Source organism: Podarcis vaucheri (genome assembly GCF_965113315.1).
Source record: "Podarcis vaucheri genome assembly, chromosome: 13".
Lineage (NCBI taxonomy): Eukaryota > Metazoa > Chordata > Lepidosauria > Squamata > Lacertidae > Podarcis > Podarcis vaucheri.
In genome coordinates this window covers 25970078-25992410 of record NC_138751.1, presented here as the reverse complement: position 1 = coordinate 25992410, position 22333 = coordinate 25970078, and the positions used below count along the sequence as shown (strand labels likewise).

The following is a 22333-nucleotide window of genomic DNA, read 5'->3' as shown; positions in this document are numbered from 1 at the left end:
CTATTTTGGTCACAACTTTATTAAAATACAAAATCTGTGAGTGGTTGCTTAGACATTGGTTATGACTATCTGTCCCCTCACCTGGGACAGAACTGACTTTCCGAACTTCATCGAAAGCCAGTGAAGGGAAAACAATGTTGGGGATCAGTTGAGCTGAGTGTCAGTCCCTCACAGCTCACCCAACCAGCTCCCCAAGGCTTGCCAGCCCTGGTCCCATTTCAGGGATTGGACGAAATTGTGCCAAGCCCCAGGATTCCTTTAATGGAATTCCCTTCCAGCACCATTGGAGGGGCAGGCACGGCCTATCCTGACCCCTCCACCACCAGCTTTTTATAACCAATGCCTAACCACAACCTTACAAGTTGTGACGAATTGCTAAGTAGTAGGCAAAAATCAAGTGACACCAGCCAATCAGCCAAATGGCAAAATTCCTACTAGGCCCCTGCACCAAGGCAGACGACCCATGACAGGCAAAGCAAGGTCAACCGGAACACAGGGCAGGCCGATACACTCTGCGAAAGAGAAAGAGAAAGCAATGTGCCCCAATATTTAAAGCCTATGGTCCCACCCACCCAATTTGTTACATCAAATTTGCCCCAGCAACCCTGTCAGCCAATTGTTGCGCCAGGCAATAACTATTAACCTGCCTGGCAACAGAGGGCTGGCCTGGCGGCCCACACCACAACACGTGCTCTCATTTTAGGGAGTACACGCTTTGTGGCTCAATTTGAAGTCAGAGCCATGAGGTTTGCGCATCCCCCCCACCCCTGCCCCGCCAAAGGAAGATGTAGTACAGAGATCAGGAATGTGCCCTCAGCTCCCATGGTCCCTTTGGAGAGCAACTCTGCTTAGAGCTGAATAGTTCGTTCATTTAAGGAAGGGAGGAAAATGACTGAAGCAGATTTGCACAGCCACTTCTCACATGCCAAATAACAGAGAACAAGGGGCTTGCCGATCATTGAATTCTGACTATACCTCTTGCTTGCCTGGATGGAAGAGGGAGAAATGTTTGAGACTTTACATATGAATATATGCTACTGTGCAAAGATAGTTGTGCTGGTTACTCCACCTTTGTTTGTTCCTGGCCCTTGCCATCAGTGTTTAATAGCCCTGGTAGGCTGCCCATGACAGAATGTATCCTTCAAGGTGAAAAATATATATGTCCCCATCCATATTGTAAGCCATCAAGCTGAAAATACGCCCCCCATCTATATACAGTGGTTCAGCAGCCTATTGCTTCCCCTGCTTTCCCAGGACTGCAGACATTGTGTAGCAGTGCTAACAGCCACATCCATGAGTGATGTCAACCACTTGCCAGTAAAGGCAAATGAACTGCACTCACAAATTATGCCTGTCCAGCCTAGAATAAAGCGAAAACTATTCCATGTTAATAAACTTTCACAATTAAAACAGACTAAAAATAAATGGGCTTAATTACATATACTGAACAGTCTCTGTATTCCAGGGAGACTTAAGTGCAACAATAACATGAAAAAGCTCGTAAGGGCAGAATTCCCTAGAGCTCCAACATGAACCGATATTAACAGGCCTGGGACATTTCAATTGTACAGTTGCAAAGATGCATAGCCAACACATTATGCGCCACTGTCTTTTTAAGTAAGATGGGTTACGTGCAATTGCTACAACAAATCACCATTTCAGTAATACTGGGTGAAACGTGGGCTAGACTGGACTGAAAGCAAAAGGGGTTGTTTCTTCTTCATTATCTTCATCTTTTACTATAGAGCATTTAAGATGCATTTCTTCCAATAAAGACGAACGTATCCCTCTGTGTAGCAGGTGCTCCTTCAGGAAACTTCCCTGGTAAGTTTCTTTATAAAAACACTTATTACAATAAATGTGTTTATATTCTTACAGGAAATAGGTTCTATCAACGGCTTCATAGCCTTGATAGCTAAATGGAATACTCATGTGCAAAGGCATTTTGTCTCTAGCTACTAGATTTCAGGGAGAAACATCAGGGGAGGCTTATTTCTTTAATGCCCTGGAGACATTAGTTGACCATAGTTGAAAATTGAATTTTCAGGATCTTCTGGATCAGATAAGCTGATAAGTCTGCTCCAAGAGGACTATTCTAAATGTTGTTGTTGCTGTTGTTACTACTAGTAGTAGGAGAATCCTAAATATAACTACAATGTTCACCATCCCTGACTATTAGCCATGGTTACTGTGGTTGATGGGAATGGGAGAATAATGACACCTGAGGAGTCACAGTTTCCCATCCCTGAGATTTAACAGCTTGCACATCTGTGCAGTAGCTGTATTTTGCTCAGACATAATAATCATCAGCATCCACAGTAATGGGTTGGTGGGGGTCAGACTAGCCCACCACATGTGTACAGAACTTGTCCACGTTTTGCTACTCAGCCAGATGAGAGATTAGGACACCACCAAAAATGTTTTAAGCAAGGAATAGAGAACTAGCCCTCTTGAATTAGGTAGATTATATATTCTACACAATGGTTGTAGAACTATGTGATGGGTGTAGAATAAAGTATGAACTTTGTGCATAACCTTTGCCTGGAATAAAACTTGTGACAGCCTGTTTATCTGGAATGACACAATTTAAGTTTTATCATGTCACTGACAAACTTAGCTACATGTTCATTTAGAGGCAGCCAACCCCTATCAACAATCTCATATATGCAGATGACACAACCTCAGATCAACAACCTCAGATATGCAGATGACACAACCTTGATGGCAGAAAGTGAGGAGGAATTAAAGAACCTTTTAATGAGGGTGAAAGAGGAGAGCACAAAATATGGTCTGAAGCTCAACATCAAAAAAATGAAGATCATGGCCACTGGGCCCATCACCTCCTGGCAAATAGAAGGGGAAGAAATGGAGGCAGTGAGCGATTTTACTTTCTTGGGCTCCATGATCGCTGCAGATGGTGACAGCAGTCACGAAATTAAAAGACGCCTGATCCTTGGGAGAAAGGCGATGGCAAACCTAGACAGCATCTTAAAAAGCAGAGACATCACCTTGCCAACAAAGGTCCATATAGTTAAAGCCATGGTTTTCCCAGTAGTGATGTATGGAAGTGAGAGCTGGACCATAAAGAAGGTTGATCGCCGAAGAATTGATGCTTTTGAATTATGGTGCTGGAGGAGAATCTTGAGAGTCCCGTGGACTGCAAGAAGATCAAATGTATCCATTCTTAAGGAAATCAGCCCTGAGTGCTCACTGGAAGGACAGATCATGAAGCTGAGGCTCCAATACTTTGGCCACGTCATGAGAAGAGAAGACTCCCTGGAAAAGACCCTGATGTTGGGAAAGATTGAGGGCACAAGAAGAAGGGGACGACAGAGGATGAGATGGTTGGACAGTGTTCTCGGAGCTACAAACATGAGTCTGACCAAACTGTGGGAGGCAGTGGAAGACATGAGTGCCTGGCGTGTTCTGGTCCATGGGGTCACGAAGAGTCGGACACGACTAAATGACTAAACAACAAACCCCTATTGCATACAGTGTTTTTTGTTTTTATGGATAGTGACATCATTATACAGTTTAGCCAGCATGGGACATAATAGAATCAAGTATCTCCTGTTGCTGTTGTGTTCTGGTTGGGAAGATGCAATCAAATTCTTACCTCACTTCTAGAATGTATCCTTCAAATTTTGAGCAGCAGCCTATGCACTAATCATTCAAAAACAAGAAAATTATGGATTAGAAAATAAAAGCTAAAAGTTTTCTGTGTGTAAAAGGCAGGAAAAAAGAGGTTTGGAGGTAAATGGATTTTTTAAAAAAATAAGCTCTAATGTAGAGGCAACTAAACTTTTGGCTTTTCAGATATTGGTAGACCACAAGTTCCACTATTGGTAGTGCTGCATGGAGTCCAACAATATCTAGAGGACAAAAGGGTAGCCGAGGCTGTTGCAAAAAGTACGCCAGTTTATACAGGAAATGTATTCCGTTACCCAGACACAGAGGAATGTTGACATTGTGTGTACCTCAAATAAAGCTGAAGAACAGCACAGTATAATTACTTTGTTGGAACAGAGCAAGGTCCATTCACATCAGTCTTTGAATTGGACCAATTCTTTCCAAAAAGTCATTGATGATAATATTTACCACTGCAAATTTTACTTTTGAAATTCATCAGTCAGTACTGTGATGCACCTAGAAGCAGCATCAAATGCTTTTCATAGATTCATTGTTTCTTTTTTCTTTTTCTTTTAAAATGAATGGAAGAAATACAGATGGGGAGGGGGGAGGGAAGAGGGGAGGAGAGTTATATTACACTGAGCCAAATGATTTTTTTTTAAAAGGTAAAATGCTGAGAGGATGAATAAAGAATTTATTTAAAAAAATTTGAATAACAAAGAATTTAGACACTGTTCTTCATCGTTGTTGTTGTTTTTAAAAAATCATGATTTCCATTTTTATTTTTTATTTTTTGCTTATATCCTTGTAGCTTTCTGATATAATGGACAAAGAAAATCGAACTGTGGTTACAGAATTTGTCTTTCTTCATTTCACTAGCATCCCCAAGCTTGAGATGGTGTTGTTTGTGCTCTTCTTAATCATCTACATCTTATCTCTAATGGGGAACTTGCTGATTATACTCATTGTGGCCGTGGACTCACGCCTACAGACCCCCATGTATTTCTTCATCTGCAATCTCTCGATGGTCGAAGTCTGGTACACCACTGTCACAGTGCCAAAGATGTTGGAGAATTTACTGGCTCAGAAGAGGACAATTTCCATTCCAGGATGTATCACTCAATATTACTTCTTCTTTGCCTTTGCTGCAATTGAGCTGTTTATTCTGACAGCCATGGCTTACGACAGGTACCTTGCAATCTGCAACCCTCTACGATACTCCGCCATCATGAACCCTAGGACTTGCAGAAATGTGGCTGTGATATGCTGGGTTGTGGGATTCATATGCCCTACATTCCCTTCCTTCATGTTAGCTAAAATTTCCTTCTGCAGCCCCAACAAAATCAACCACTTCTTCTGCGATGCTGGGCAGATATTTCGCCTTTCGTGTACTGATGTAGCACCCTGCTTGTGGTTAACGCTTAGCTGGAATGAAATATTCAACGCAGCAATAGAGAAATTAAAATAATTATTTATTTGTCAGACAAATAAATGAGAGGCACAGTGGTATATGGTTACCAAGCTCTGGCCTGGCCTCCTGCCATTATGGCCAGCACTTATATTCCCTTAATCCAGCCCCCTTTGCTCCTCCTGTGGCTGCCTCTGTCCAATCAGCCTGGTTGAAATTCCTATTGGCTGATTGCTAGAATCAATCACAAAAAGATACACCCATATCCTCCTGTCCTTATATGGAACACAAAGAGCTATATATTGTTACATCTATAAATGACAAATAAGTAGTAATATATCTTACATGTGTCTCAACAAGGCATCTTAATTACCAGCTCACCTCTTGCCCTCCTTGCCCTATTGCCTTCTAAAACAAATGGTTAATCTTAAATTTTTATCTTAAACATATGTCAAGGATCTTGAGTTTCACATCAACATTGAAAGATCTCCTTCATTTGAAGGTTTCTAAACAAATGTCTGACAACTAATATATCAGGACTGCTCAGGACTGTTTGGATGGCGTCTTCCTGTCTGGCAAGGGGGGCAAGACTGGTGGCTGACTTAATTTCAAAATACAACTCTTACAACTATATGAAATCTAGCATTTCTTAAATCCTTTGCATAATTACATTTAAGACAATATATTTAATACATAACATAGATAGCCTTTTAAAAGGAATAAGGCCTTTGTAAAGTAAAAAGGAACTCAGTAAAAAAACAGCTTCAAAAGAAGCCTCTCCAGTTTACAACCCCTCCTTCAGCCAGCTGCTTTTCCCATTAGCTCTTCCCAACATTTATCTAACTTTCTCAGTTTAAGAAAGAAACAGCTTTAAAAAAAGACTTGCCAGCTAGATGCTTCCCCATTTGGTCTTTAACCTTGGAAAGAAGATCTGGCTCATTTTACTGGGAGGCACATTGGCATTATTTTACTATTTACTCATTCTTAATTATATTTATTTCTGCCTTTTTTTATCTTCTGTAACATGTAGGGTCAGTGTCCTCGTTCTTAGCCTGTAATTTCAGCTTTTACGACTTTGAGAATTGTTTTCTGCTATCAATCAAAGGGGCCCCTTTGTCTAGGAAAAACATTGCCAGTGTTTTCTTAAGCAGCTGGTCTGCCTAGCATGAAACTTTTGAAAATTTAAGCTCTCTCTTTAATATACAAGTCCTGATCAAACATTAATAAAATGCAGGCTTATGCCTGATGCCTCACTGACACTTATTCTATTCAGGTCATTGGCTACGGCTTCAGCAGTGTTATTGTAATGGCCACTCTTTTGTTCACTCTAGGTTCTTATGTGCAAATCGTAATCACTATACTGAAAATGTCTTCTGCTGCTGCCCGGAGGAAGACATTTTCCACTTGTGCCTCCCACCTCTCTGTTGTCACCATCTATTTTGCGACACTCATTTTCATGTATGTCCGCCCAGCAGTAAAATATAAATCTAATGCCAACAAAATAGTAGCTGTTTTCTACTCTGTAATCACACCCTTGCTAAATCCAATGATATATACCCTGAGGAACAAGGATGTGAAAGAAGCTTTGAAGAAAACTTTCCTCATAAATAAAGTCTAAAGCCACCCAAAAACAAATAGCTCTAAAATAGCTTGAAGTGATTATGAAACTCACACTGAATTACCTTTCTTTGCACCTTCCTTGAGTGTATTTCTGAGTGTAGCTGTGTGTGTGTTTGTGTGTGTTTCCTGCTTGAAAAGTGTCATTTAAATGTAATCATGTTTCTTGCATGCCTAGTTAGAGAGGGATGTGTGATCTAAAACAAGAAATCAGATCCTCCTAATTGAGGCTCTGCATTGTGCGTGGGCCCAAGGCGCTCCCTCCATTCATGGAGGGGGTGGGGGATGAGCCTGAGGCACGCGGTGGCCCCACGATCATGTCATGGCCTATTGGCCAATCAGAGAGTGGGAGAGTGATTGTGGGAGCCTTTAAAAGGTGGTGGTGCGTTGCTGGGGCTTTACCTGGCTTCGCACCGCCGAACACCTGCCCACCCGTCCTAATGTTTTAGATGTCTACTTTGGTCTTGCTCTGGACTTTGGTTGATCGTCTGTTTCGGAACAGGGGCCAGGTAGGATTTTTTTTTCCATTTGGCAGATTTGCACCGGCCATTTGGTATTCGCCTACCTCTTAGCAATTGTTACAACTTTGTAAGGTTTGGTGGTTAGGCATTGGCTTAGTGAGATGCGGGGGAGGGGAGGTGCAGCCATCAGCTGCCCCTCCAGGTACAAGGGTATTCCAGTAAAGGAATCCGTGGGTCTGGGTTTCATCCGAAGTCTGATTGGGGGCTAGGGCCATGCCAGGACCCAGCAAGAACCTTGGAGTGAGTTTCAGTTAGTTGCCATTGATGGCGCTCCCTCTTTTGGTGCTTTACCCTTCTAGATTTCCTGCAAGGCGAGCAGGAGTCAGATATAGTTATTGCCAATTCCTAAGCCAATACCACTCACATTTCTGTAATCAATAAAGTTGTGGCCTAAATTTTGCCCATTAACCTTTAAACTAAAATTCTGTGTGAATATGTTTCTATTATTCTTGGGGGTGCGCAAATGAGATCATTCGTCCACAGATAATCAGTGGCATAGTGTTTTGAGTTGACATATTTAATTTTATGAATCAGTTTCCATGAATCATATTGAGTAAATTCAACAATAAAAATGTATAATATATGCATACGATTTTTTTTGGTCATAGAATCATAGAGTTGGAAGAGACCACAAGGGCCATCGAGTCCAACCCCCTGTCAAGCAGGAAACACCATCAGAGCACTCCTTTAAGCCTCTGCTTAAAGACATCCAAAGAAGGAGACTCCACCACACTCCCTGGCAGCAAATTCCACTGTTGAACAGCTCTTACTGTCAGGAAGTTCTTCCTAATGTTTAGGTGGAATCTTCTTTCTTGTAGTTTGGATCCATTGTTCCGTGTCCGCTTCTCTGGAGCAGCAGAAAACAACCTTTCTCCCTCCTCTATGTGACATCCTTTTATATATTTGAACATGGCTATCATATCACCCCTTAACCTCCTCTTCTCCAGGCTAAACATGCCCAGCTCCCTTAGCCGTTCCTCATAAGGCATCGTTTCCAGGCCTTTGACCATTTTGGTTGCCCTCCTCTGGACACGTTCCAGTTTGTCAGTGTCCTTCTTGAACTGTGGTGCCCAGAACTGGACACAGTACTCCAGGTGAGGTCTGACCAGAGCAGAATACAGTGGCACTATTACTTCCCTTGATCTAGATGCTATACTCCTATTGATGCAGCCCAGAATTGCATTGGCTTTTTTAGCTGCCGCGTCACACTGTTGGCTCAAGTCAAGTTTGTGGTCAACCAAGACTCCTAGATCCTTTTCACATGTACTGCTCTCAAGCCAGGTGTCACCCATCTTGTATTTGTGCCTCTCATTTTTTTTGCCCAAGTGCAATACTTTACATTTCTCCCTGTTAAAGTTCATCTTGTTTGTTTTGGCCCAGTTCTCTAATCTGTCAAGGTCATTTTGAAGTGTGATCCTGTCCTCTGGGGTGTTAGCCACCCCTCCCAGTTTGGTGTCATCTGCAAATTTGATCAGGATGCCCTTGAGTCCATCATCCAACCATTGATGAGCACCCTTTGGGTTCGGTCAGTCAGCCAGTTACAAATCCACTGAGTGGTAGCATAGTCAAGACCGCATTTTACCACCTTCGTTACAAGAATATCATGGGGCACCTTGTCAAATGCCTTGCTGAAATCAAGGCAGGCTACATCCACTGCATTCCCTTCATCTACCAGGCTTGTAATTCTGTCAAAAAACGAGATCAGGTTAGTCTGACATGACTTATTTTTCAGAAATCCATGCTGACTATTGGTGATCACAGCATTCCTTTCTAGGTGCTCACAGACTGTTTGCTTAATGATCTGCTACAGAATCTTCCCTGGTATTGATGTCAGACTGACTGGGCGGTAATTATTTGGGTCCTCTCTTTCCCCCTTTTTGAAAATAGGGACAACATTTGCCCTCCTCCAGTCTGCCGGGACTTCACCTGTTTTCCAGGAATTCTCAAAGATGACTGCCAGTGATTCTAAGATCACATCTGCCAGTTCTTTTAATACTCTTGGATGCAGTTCATCTGGCCCTGGAGACTTGAATACATCTAAACTAGCCAAGTATTCTTGTACTATCTCCTTAGTTATTCTGGGCTGTGTTTCCTTTGCTGAATCATTTGCTTCAAATTCTTCAGGTCGGGCATTGTTTTCTTTATCGGAGAAGACTGAGGCAAAGAAGGCATTGAGGAGTTCAGCCCTTTCTGTGCCCCCTGTTTGCATTTCACCATCTTCTCCTCTGAGTGACCCCACTGTTTGTTTGTTCTTCCTTTTGCTACGAACATACCCATAAAAGCCTTTTTTTGTTGCTTTTAACCTCTCTAGCAAGCCGGAGTTCATTCTGTGCTTTAGCTTTTCTGACTTTGTGTCTACACGTGCTGGCTATTTGTTTGAATTCCTCTGTGGTGGTTTCCCCCCTTTTCCATTTTTTGTACACATCCTTTTTTAATCTTAACTCAGTTAAAAGTTCTTTAGATAGCCACCCTGGCTTCTTTAGGCACCTTCCATGTTTCCGTCTCATTGGTATTGCCTGAAGTTGTGCTTTTACTATCTCCCTCTTAACAAACTCCCAGCCATCATGAACTCCCTTTCCTTTTAGTATTACTGTCCATGGGATCTCACCCAGCACTTCCCTAAGTTTTATGAAGTCGGCTTTCTTAAAGTCAAAAAATTGAGTCCTAGTATGCTTGGCTGCTCCTTTCCGCTGTATAGTAAACTTCAGAAGAGCATGATCACTCGCGCCTAATGATCCTTCCACTTCTACCCCACTAACCAGGTCATCAACATTGGTTAGGACCAGATCTAAAATGGCTCTTGTTGCTTCTCCCACTTTCTGGACAATGAAGTTGTCTGCAAGGCCAGTGAGGAATCTGTTTGACCTTATGCTCTTGGCTGAGTTTGACATCCAACAAATATCCGGGTAATTGAAGTCCCCCATTACTACTATCTCCCTTCCTTTTGCATGCTTGGCCATCTGTTCCAGGAAGGCATCATCTATGTCCTCCGTTTGGCTTGGGGATCTATAGTAAACTCCCACAATGAGGTCACTGTTATTCTTCTCTCCCTTAATTTTGACCCAAATGCTCTCACATTGGCTTTGAGGTTCTAAATCTTGGATCTCTTCACAGGTATACACATCCCTGACATATAACGCCACTCCTCCTCCTTTCTTGTCTGGTCTGTTTCTCTGAAATAGATTGTATCCCCCCGTTATTACATTCCAATCATGGGACCTATCCCTCCAGGTTTCAGTGATGCCTATTATGTCATATTTAGTTTGCTGTACCAAGAGCTCAAGCTCATCTTGTTTATTTCCCATGCTTTGCGCATTAGTGTACAGACATTGAAGTCCATTAATCATTCCCCCGTGTCTCTTATTTAAGGATTTTTTCCTCCCACCACTAGGTCTGTGTGCTGTTTGCTCCATTTGGTCTATGACATTTGGATGATCATCTTCATCAATTGAGAGACTCCTACCTTCAGGAGCACTGTCTCCCTCCCCCACATTAGTCAGTTTAAAACCCTCCTGATGAGGTTTCTGAGATTTTTGGCAAAAACATTTCTCCCAACCGTTGTGAGGTGCAGCCCATCGCTTGCCAGAAGTCCATCTTCAAGAAACTGCAGTCCGTGATCTAAGAATCCAAACCGTTCCTGATTACACCATTTGCGAAGCCAGCTGTTCACTTCCACTATTTTTCCCTCTCTCCCTGGGCCACACCGTTCAACTGGGAGGACAGATGAGATGACAATTTGTGCATTTAATTGCTTCAATTTCCTGCCCAGAGCCTCGTAGTCTCTTTTGATCTTCTGGAGGCTAGTCTCGGATTTTAAAAATCCATTTGAATGGTCTGTTGGTATGTATCTACAAGAGACTCCTTCCTGCAGAGCACACTGATCAGCTGGGTATATACAGGGTGGGGCAATTATTTAGATAAATTTGTCCTGAGCTTTGTACACTGGTACTAGCAATTTTATCTGTGCCTAGGAACTCTGCCTAATTCTAGGCTAGAACTTGTCTCAGCTTTCCAAATAAATTGCTGACCAATAAAATGACTGTGATTCAAGGTGAAGAAGGGTGATGTTGGGCTGACATGGGAATGCACCTCATATGACAGTGTCTTACAAGTAGTTGCATTAGGTCATTTCCCATTGTTAAAAACATGGGAAACAAAAAGTAGTTCTGATAGTGGTAATTATTTGCAAAGAGCGCCAAGGTGGGAATAGTCATCCCACCAGAATAAATATTTGTTTGGTTTGGGAATTAATGTATCCTTCATATAAAATGGATAATTATATGCTAACAGTACATTTAGCCAACAGATTTGTGCTTGGAAGAATTGAGGATCTGTTTTATTTTATCACAAGGGCACATGAGTGGAGGACTTCTGTTCTCTGCTCACTCTGCTTTACATTCCTTCCAGGACAAATCTTATTTTGCTCTGTTTCTTGTGGCATATCTGGTAAGTTCATCTGTCTTTCACAAATGCACATATTTATGCACACCATCTGATCACACTGACCCATTTTTGAATTGCTTTAGTTTTCCTCTTCATTTACAAGAAGCATTGAATCTAATAGATAATGCCTAATTGTTTTCATATTGATTGTTCTGCTGCAGAATGTCAGTGCATTTGCCTTGAACATGACAGACGATTTTGGAGGTATTTCAGGGCACACACTTTATTCACATAGGATACTGGCTGAACATGTTAATGGTGAAAGTCACTGTGCTGGCCAACCTATGTTTCAGAAACTTGATTATATTAACCTTTTCATTTAGGGACCACAACAGGCTTTCAAGGAACTCCACATTTTCCCAGAACACAGCTTGAAGGCCACTGCAATAGTATAACTCATACTCCTCATAAATATCTTATTTCTAAAACATAGTTTTATTTTATCTCTTTTGTAGGGCAGCTCAGCTTTTTTGTATCATTTAAGACTGATGTTTGCCTGTTTGTTTGTTTGTTTGTTTTGAATATTTATACCTTGTGTTTCCAACAAATTAGTTCAAAGGAAGCTTACAAGCAACAAATAAGGATACAAAAATGAATATAAAACCAAACAGCAAAGTACGTACAAAGGAACACAAAAAGCGGCCAAAACAGCTGGTCCATCTGTTTTGGGATTTTTACACTGACTGTCAATAGCTCTCCAGAATTTTTGGCAGGGGTCTATCCCGGTTGTATCTTGAAATACCAGGGAGTCAGTTTGGGACCTTCTGCAAGCAAAGCAAATGATCTACCATTAAACTACACATGCACTCCACCCCCCGTCCCCCGCAACAGGATTCTGCCAGGTGACAGAGATTATGTGCTTTGTTTTCCATTCCTTGATATCTGTCTTGGACGAGAGGAATTCTAATGGTCCTCACTCATCTGACTAGTGGCAGAGGCAGGAGTGTGTTTCCCCTCCATGACCCAAAAGTATGTGTGAAAGAACTTTGTGTCCATCCCTTTCTTTTCTCTGGGTCATGGAACCACATGCAGAAATTTTCCTGAAGCTTGTAAAGGGGAAGGAGCTTTTTGAGGACACAAAACTCTGTGTGTGCATCAAACCCTTTCTCTGTGGTCTGCACTTGAACTGCAGAATTACCGTATTTTTCGCTCTATAACACGCACTCGACCATAACACGCACGTAGTTTTTAGAGGAGGAAAACAAGAAAAAAAAATATTCTAAACGAAACAGTGGATGTATGATTTTTTGTGGTTCATGCTGTGACCACAGACATGTGATCTGACGGTGAGTTTGGAGTAGCCCAATGCAAAAATCCTGAGGATCCATGTGGATCCATGTTTTGTAACCACGTTTTTGCACCACTACGGCCCCAGGCAACAGTGGGTGCGTGATTTTTTTGGTGCAAGATGTAGCCATGGACATGCTATGTGATCTGATGGTGAATTTGGGGTGACCCAGTGCAAAAATCCTGAGGATCCATGTGGATCCATGCTTTGTAACCACGTTTTAAGTGGGGAGGGAAGGAAAAGCACTCAAGGGACAAGGAGCACGCATGGGGTGGGTGGAGAAGGATGCTGCTAATAATGAAGAAGAGGGGTATAAGGGGAGAAGGCTCCTCTCCTCTCCCACTTTGCTCCTTTAAAGCAAGCAGGCTCTGCTTTTCTTCCTCCTCCCCACTCATCCCCGGCTTAGCGAGCTGAAAAACTTTGCTGCTATGTAGCGAGCTGAGTGGGGAGGAGAGAGGGACAGAGATCCTGCTTGCTTTAAAGGAACCAACCAGACAGGAGCCGCTTACACTCGTGTAAGCGGCTCCTCTCCTCTCCCGCATTGCTCCTTTAAAGAAGCAGGCTCTCTGTCCCTCTCTCCTCCCCACTCAGCGGCTCTTCTCCCGCTTTGCTGTTTCAAAGTGAGCCACAGAGGAGGGAAGGAAGGGGAACCATGGATCCTCTGCTCACGACTGCAGCAGATCCCCCCCCACCACCCGCAGGCATCCCCTCCATAACACGCACAGACATTTCCCCTTACTTTCTTTTTTTTTTATAATAATTTTTATTACATTTTTTACAGAAATAACAGAACAATCAAAGAATAAAAAGAAAAGACAAGAAGAAAGGAAATAAAAAAGAAAAGAAACACGACCACTTCAATGACTTATTTCAAATTTCCATTGGACTTCCCCCGTCCCCCGCACAATGCATTCTTAACAATAAATTTATCAGCAAATTATACCCTTATTTCGTGTATTTCTTTATATTTTCAATTGCAATTTAGATTTAAATCTCTTGGTCACCATATACTCTAAAAATATACCATAATATCGTTTTTACCCATTTAAATCTTGGTTCTTTCATAAATCTTATCAAATTTCTTAAATATTCAAATTTCATTACTGGAGCTAAGTTCCCAATCATACGACATCTTATGTTTCATATAACTTATAATACTTTTGCAAATAGTCTTTAAATTTTTTCCAGTCCTCCTCCATTGCTTCTTCTCCCAAGTCCCGGATCCTTGCAGTCATCTCGGCTAGTTCCATGTAGTTCATCAATTGCGAGTGCCAGTCCTCCAGTGTGGGCAAATCTTGGGTCTTCCAATGCTTGGCGATAAGAATTCTTGCTGCTGTTGTAGCGTACATAAAAAAGGTTCTATCCTTTTTAAACACCTTCTGGCCGACAATGCCCAGAAGGAAGGCCTCTGGTTTCTTGGGAAAGGTGTACTTAAACACCTTTTTTAACTCATTGTAGATCATTTCCCAGAAGGCCTTCAGTCTTGGGCAAGTCCACCAGAGGTGAAAGAATGTCCCCTCAGCTTCCTTGCATTTCCAACATTTGTTATCGGACAAATGGTAAATCTTAGCTAGCTTAACCGGGGTCATGTACCACCTGTATACCATCTTCATAATGTTTTCTTTCAAAGCATTACATGCAGTAAATTTCATACCGGTGGTCCATAACCTTTCCCAGTCTTCAGACATAATATTATAACCAATGTCCTGGGCCCATTTTATCATTGCTGATTTAACTGTCTCATCCTGAGTGTTCCATTTAAGCAGCAAGTTATACATTCTCGATAATAACTTGGTCTTTGGTTCAAGCAATTCTGTCTCAAGTTTCGATTTTTCCACCTGGAAACCTGTTTTTTTGTCTAACTTAAAAACCTCATTAATTTGGGCATAATGCAGCCAATTTTGCACCTTATCCTTTAGTTTTTCAAAGCTCTGCAGTCTCCAATTACCTCCAATATTTTCTATTATTTCCCAATATTTCGGCCAGTATGCCTCCATATTGGTTGTTTTCCGAGCTTTGGCCTCTATTGGTGAAATCCACCTCGGAGTTTTACTCTCCAATAAGTCTTTATATTTTTTCCAGACCATATATATTGCTTTTCTGACAATATGGTTTTTAAACATTCCATATGATTTACCCTTGTCATACCACAAATACGCATGCCAACCTAACGAATTGTTAAAGCCTTCCAGATCTAGGACATCAGTGTTTTCTAGTAAAATCCAATCTTTCATCCAGCAGAAGGCCGCCGCTTCATAATATAACCTTAAGTCCGGCAGGGCAAACCCCCCTCTCTCTTTTGCATCAGTTAATATTTTGAACTTTATTCGGGGCTTTTTGCCCTGCCAGACAAACCTAGAAATATCCTTCTGCCACTTTCCAAAGCATTCCACTCTGTCCACAATCTGCAGGGCCTGAAACAAAAACAACATCTTTGGCAAAACGTTCATCTTTATAGCTGCAATTCGGCCTAACAAGGATAATTTCAGTCTTGACCAAATTTCTAAATCTTTTTTAACTTCTAGCCAACATTTCTCATAATTGTCTTTAAATAAATTCAAATTCTTAGAAGACAAGTTCACCCCCAGGTATTTCACTTTTTTAACAATGTTTAGTTCTGTCTCTTTCTGAAACCCTTCTGTTTCCATAGCCGTCAGATTTTTCCCTAACACCTTAGTTTTTTGCTTGTTCAGCTTAAAACCCGCCACCCGACCAAATTTCTGGATCAGATCCAAAACTCTTTTTGTACTGGGTTCTGGCTCCTGTAGTGTTAAAACCAGATCATCTGCAAATGCTTTCAGTTTATATTGTTTCGCTCCGACCCGTATTCCTTGTACCTGCCGATCCTCCCTTATCATGTTCAGCAAAACCTCCAGGACCGAAATAAACAATAAAGGGGATAGGGGGCACCCCTGGCGTGTTCCTTTTTCAATATGAAGTTCTTCTGTCACCACATTGTTCACTATCAACTTAGCTTTTTGTTCAGAATAGATTGCCTCTATTCCATTCTCAAACCCCCTTCCCACTCCCATCCCTTCCAAGTTTTTCTTCATAAATTTCCAAGAAATATTGTCAAAGGCCTTCTCCGCATCAATAAAAATTAACACTGCTTTGGTGTTAATATTTGTTTGTAAAAGTTCCAGAATATCAATAATATTCCTGGTGTTGTCAAACAAATGTCTACCTGGGAGAAAGCCTGCTTGGTCCTTATGGATTACTTCATTTAATACTTTTTTAAATCTGTTAGCCAAAACATCCGCAAATATTTTGTAATCCACGTTTAGGAGTGAGATGGGGCGGTAGTTCTTAAGTTGAGTCTTTTCAGTTTCCACTTTAGGTATCAGTGTGATGAATGCTTCTTTCCACGTATCTGGTGCCTTCCCTCCCCCCATAATCTGGTTGCAAACCTCCTCTAGTGGTTGTATCAAATAGTCTTTTAACGTCCTATAATACTTGGAGGTGAGTCCATCCGGTCCTGGAGATTTGCCCAACTGCATATTCTGAATGGCATCCTCAATTTCCTGTTGTGTTATTTTGCAATTCAAGATTGATCTCTTCTCTTGAGATAATTCTGGAAGGCCATTTTCTTTCAAAAATTGTTCTATCTCGGCTACATCCTCGGATCCTTGTGTGTATAATTTTTTGAAATATTTCTGGAAGCACTTTCTAATTTCTCCGGGTTTCTGGATGTTCTTTCCTTCAACTTCTAGATTGGTAACATAATTTAATTTTTGTCTCTTTTTCAACTGCCAAGCTAGCAGTTTCCCACATTTATTTGCCGACTCAAATGATCTTTGTTTCATTTGTTTAATTCTCCATTCCACTTCTTGGTTGATCAGTTGCGCATATTGTGACTGGTGGAATTTAATTTCTCTTAGAGTCTCTTTTGATTTTGGATTCAATCTTAATTTTTTCTCACCGTCTCTTATCTTCTCCAATATCTTGTCTTTTTTACCATTCCAGAGTTTTTTCTTAATCGTATTCTGTTGTATCAGAAACCCTCTCATAACAGCTTTACTCGCGTCCCAGATTGTTCTTTTTTCCACCGAGGTATTTAAGTTGATTTCAAAATAGTCCTTTAAAGCTTTTTGGGCCTTCTTTACAATCTCTTGATCTCTTAGCAGGTTGTCATTCATTTTCCATCTGAAGGAATCGGCAGTAGTAAATCTCATTTCCATTTTCAAAGCGTTATGGTCGGAGCAAGTCTTTGGGCAGATTTCTATTTTTGTAGTCTTAGGTGCCAGCCCTCTAGTTGTCCAAATTTGGTCGATTCTTGTCCATGACAGGTGGGCTTCAGAAAAGAAAGTTCCTTCTTTACCTAGGGGGTTTCTCGTCCTCCATAGATCGATTAAATCCATATTGTCAGTTAGTTCAAAGAAAGTTTTTGGTAGTCTTCCATCTTTAGTCAAGTTCTGATTCTGTGACTTATCCATCAAAGTAGAGACAACCCCATTCATATCTCCCATCATAATGATGTTAGAATAGTCCAGATAGTCCAATAATGTCTCATGCAGCTTCTTATAAAATTCTGATTTCCCCTCATTTGGTGCATAAATTCCCAATATCAAAACTTTTTCTCCTTGGGTCGAAATTTCAATAGCCAGGATTCTTCCTTGTTCATCTTTAAACAAAAATTTTGGTGAAAGATTCTCTTTGGCGTAAATCACCACGCCTCTCTTCTTTACTCTGTCTGATGAGATAAATTCTTGGCCTAATCTTTTATTTGTTAACACCTTCCTGTGTAGCCTGGTCACATGTGTTTCTTGCAAACAAATTATATCCAAATTCTCTTTCTTTAAAATATGGAAGATCCTTTTGCGTTTTTCAGGGGAATTCGCGCCATTAATGTTCCAACTATACAGCTGCAGAGACATCTTGTGTCAATCTGTTGTTACTCTTGTTGGGTATCTTCTTTTTTGTCCGAATCCGAGGGTGGTAACTCTTTTCCTAACTCTGGTGGTGGCCAAATAGCTGCCGCTCCTTTCTGTAAGTCTTCTCCGTGATCGTGTAGAAACTTCTGGCTATCCTCTTTCGTTTTGATTTTTATCTTCTTTCCTTTGTATTTAAACGAAAGACCTTGTGGAAACTCCCACCTGTAAGGTATTCCGTTACCTCTCAAAAGTCCAGCTAGATCCGTATAGTTAGCTCTTAGATCCAGTAATTGTTTAGGAATATCCTTGTAAATTTGTGCTCTTCTGTCCTGGATCACAAGTGCTTTGTTGAAATGTAAATCAAGTAGCTTGTCTCTCTCCTGTTTAGTCCTTAAAATAATCAAACAGTCTCTAGGCCTGTCCTTCCCGGCAACTCTTCCCAATCTAAATGCAGTCGTTATTTTGAAGTCTGTATCTTGATTTATACCCCAGAATTTGGAAAATTCTGCCGTTAAGAAACCAGTCAAATCCTCTTTCTCAATCTCTGGGATAGAGCGTAATCTCAAATTATTTTCCCTGTTTCGCAATTCCACCAAAGACAGGTAGGCCTGCTGGTCCGTAATATGTTTGTGGAGCGGCCTTACCTCTCCTTTCAGTTCCTCCACTCCTTTGGCTGCAGCCTCTGCTTTCCCAATCGCAGCCTCCGCCAATTTTCGATTTTCAGATGTTACGTCGTTTAGATTACCAATATCTTGTGAGTGTTTAGCCACCTGTTCTGAAAGTTTGGTAATTGAGGATGTGGCTAAGTCAATTTTTGCAGTTTGATCATCCACTTTTTTATTCAAAATTGCGAATTGTTGTAGCATTTCCTCTAGCAAAGTGTTAGATCCTCCAGATGCCATATCCTCGCCTGTTAATTGTTCAGCTTCTTCAACTGGAGTTGTTGGCGAGGGTGCAGTCTGTAAAACAGCAGGGACCGAAGATCTACGTCCCTGAGAAAACAGGGTTGTTTGTGTCAGTTTGCCTTTCCCTGCCTTCGACGCAGCTCTTGTTTTCACTCTGTCACTCATTCCACACCTGTCTTAGGATTCAAGGTCAAACTGTCAAAAGTTTCATGAGAAAGACAGGCCTTGGAGTAAACAACCAAACCACAGAGAGACAAAGCAAAGTTGGTTCCCAGAAAGTTGTAAATCCCAAACTCCACTAGAGGGAGTGATGTTACAGTTCAGGAAAGAAGAAACAAAGTTTCAGTCGCCATTAAAGTTCCTTCAGTTAAGTAAATTAACAATAATCCTTGGAAAAGACCTTTTCCCTCTGGCAGAGCTCTCACAATGTTGCCACAAGTTTCTTAAAAGGTGCAAGGTACAGTTGTTTAATTGTATCCAACAGTAATGCCTCTAAATATCCATTTCAGGTTGTAAATGTATCCGCAAAGTAGCCTTTTGTCCCGCTGCAAGTCCGGAGACTGGGGGTTTTAAAGTCTTTAAAGTTTTTAAAGGTCTAGCAGAGGAGAAAGTCCCCAAATAAGGTACAGAAAATAACAAGAAAATAAGAGTAACTTGCCTCCTTCAATTTCCGACTTCTCTGGACGTATGATGTCTCTCACTTTAAAACCTCTCTGTGCTGCTTCCAGCTTGTCAGATCTTTGCCTTTGATCACTAAGCATCGTCGGGAGACGGACTTCCTTTTTCTCGTCTCCCGCTTTCAGCCGAATTCATAAATTTGTAATCCAATTTCGAGTAAGTCTTACTCACGAGTAGTTGATTTGTAATCCAATGTAGAAGGAAGAGAGGTCGGCGCTCATCAGTAACAGCCGCGCGGCTTCACTCCCGCAGAAAGAGCGATGAATCCACAGCACCGCTTCCCCTCCGCGCTTCCGGAACCCCTTACGGGGTCCCTTCTTCGTTTCGGGGGTCGCTCTTGGTGCCCGCCGGATCCCACGGCCACGAGCTCACTCTGCTCGTGGTTTTTCTTAGTGGGTCGTCGCTTTGCCGCAGCGAACGACCCTTTCCTGCGGAGCCCCTCTTCGCAGCGCAAAGAGGACCGCCATTACTTGCTTCGCGCCGCCTCCGGAAGTGCATTTCCCCTTACTTTCTAGGAGGAAAAAAGTGAGTGTTATGGTGCAAAAAATACGGTACATTGAAATCCTTCAAATCCCAACATAGCAATGATTGAGATAGATATAGATCAGACATCCTCAACTTCAGCCTTCCAGATGTTTTTGGCCTACAACTCCCATGATCCCTAGCTAGCAGGACCAGTGGTCAGGGATGATGGGAACTGTCGTCTCAAAACATCTGGAGAGCTGAGGTTGAGGAAGCCTGATATAGATGATTATAGATATAGATTTGTTTCAAATTTAAGTAAATGTTTGTTTTTTAAAAAAAGAATAATAAATAAACTTTTGATCATGTTTCAAAAGAAATAGTGCAAAATGTGTATGTGTTCTAAAAGATATACTGATATATTTCATCAGTTTGTATTTTATATTATTAAGTCACACTAACCCTTTAATTTACACATGAATTCAAGATTTCATCATGCTTTCATTTTTTTATAATATTTTTTATTGCCTTTTTTTTCCAGATAAAGATTGTTCAACAAGTTATACAAAAAGCTTATACATTTACAAAAAGAATAAGAAGAAAAGGAAGAAAAAGAAAAAAGAAAAGAAGAAAAAGTTGATTATTTCCAAGCTTAATTCCAGTCTACTTTCAAACTTCCCCACGTCTCCCCCGCTTTGCATTCTTAACCAATAAAATTTCAACAAATTATATCCTTGTTTCATGCGTTTCTTTCTTTTACCTTAAAGCTTACTTTTTAGTTTAAATTACTTATTGTCATATTACTTTAATCAGCCAATATAATTACCTTTCCAACCTTTAAACATTTATTCCTTTCATTAATTCATTATTTAATTTCATTGTCCTTCACTCTCATTGCTGGAGCTGTTTTCTCCGAATCGTGCGAAATCTTATAATTCATATAATTTGTAAAACTTTTGCAAATAGTCCTTAAATTTTTTCCACTCCTCCTCCATTGCTTCTTCTCCCAAGTCTCGGATCCTGGCAGTCATCTCAGCCAATTCCATGTAGTCCATCAGCTGCGTTCAAGATTTCATCATGCTTTCAGTCCATGCTAATATTGATCCTCGCATCAATATCTCTCAGGGTGAAACATCTCAAGTATGTTTGCTGAACATCGGATACAATGAGAGAATTTATATATTAAGATTGCAACTTCATACCCACTTACCAGCCACAGTGAACTGAACTGAAATTAATTTTGAGTAGTCTTTTACAGAGTTGCATAATCAAGGAGGCTAACAATGGGCTGAATTGTTCTTTTTTAATTTTTTTTTTGCTTGTTTTATAGGTTCCTAAACAAAATGGAAATCCAAACTGAAAGTTCAGAGTTTATTTTCTTGGGACTTTCCAGTAATCCCCAACTGAATATCTTCTTCTTCTTGGTGTTTTCAACCATTTACCTATTAACACTGTCAGGAAATGTCACAATCATTCTTGTGATAAGGAAGGAACCTTCCCTTTATACACCCATGTATTATTTTCTGTCTCACTTGTCCTTCGTTGATATCTGTTATTCAACTGACATTGTCCCTAAGATGTTAATGAACTTGCTAATGAAGCAAAAGACAATTTCCTTCACTGGTTGTCTTACACAAATGTTTTTCAGCCTCCTGTTGAGTGTTACAGAGGTTTTTATTCTTTCAGCAATGGCTTATGATAGATACACTGCTGTGTGTCACCCACTTCACTATATAGCGATCATGAACAAAACATTATGTGCTTACCTGGTGATGGGGGCATGGATAATGGGCTTCCTTTTTGCAATAATAAACACAGTGCCCACATTTAGTTTGCAGTTCTGTGGCATTCACAAAATCAGCCACTTCAGCTGTGAGCTGCCACCTCTTTTGAAAATCTCCAGTTCTGACACCTTCCTCAATAATATGATTCTTCTATCTTCTGTTGTGATTTTTGGACTTGGTTCCTTCCTGCCAACCTTTGTCTCCTATTTCCAGATCATCTCCACCATCCTGAATATCCACTCCCCAGAGGGAAGGAGCAAAGCCTTCTCTACCTGCAGTTCTCACTTCATTGTGGTTGGCTTATTGTATATGACAGGAATGTCACAGTACATGAAACCCAGCAGCATGTCTTCCATGACAATTGATGAGCTGTTCTCTATTCAGTATAGCATTTTGACACCCATGTTGAACCCAATTATCTATAGCTTGAAAAATAAGGAAGTGAAGAGAGCTCTTGGGAGAATATTTGGGGAAAAGTAAATGTTTTAACACTACAATCCTATTCAGTTTGTTTCAGAAGCAAGTCCCATTAGTTAAATGGCGGCTTACTCTCAGACAAGTGAGTATAGGACTGCAGCTGTAGTTTATTAGTATGAATATGACACTAACTTAATATACTTCATTGTATTTCGGTATGATTATTAAACATTATAGTTAAAGGATGTTTTATGTCATTACAGTTGTAAACTGCAACCATAAAATTCAGAGCTTAGTTCAATATTCATC

The 22333-nt window shown here is 40.9% G+C and overlaps 1 protein-coding gene across 1 annotated transcript; it reads left to right on the top strand.

Annotated features, from left to right (window-relative positions):
* Positions 1-21166: 21166 nt before the first annotated feature.
* Positions 21167-22087, top strand: LOC309517297 (olfactory receptor 5V1-like; the record flags this gene model as incomplete). The annotated part of the gene is made up of 1 exon (XM_082196439.1): positions 21167-22087. The coding sequence occupies one exon, from the start codon at positions 21167-21169 to the stop codon at positions 22085-22087; it is 921 nt and encodes a 306-aa protein (XP_082052565.1).
* Positions 22088-22333: the final 246 nt, after the last annotated feature.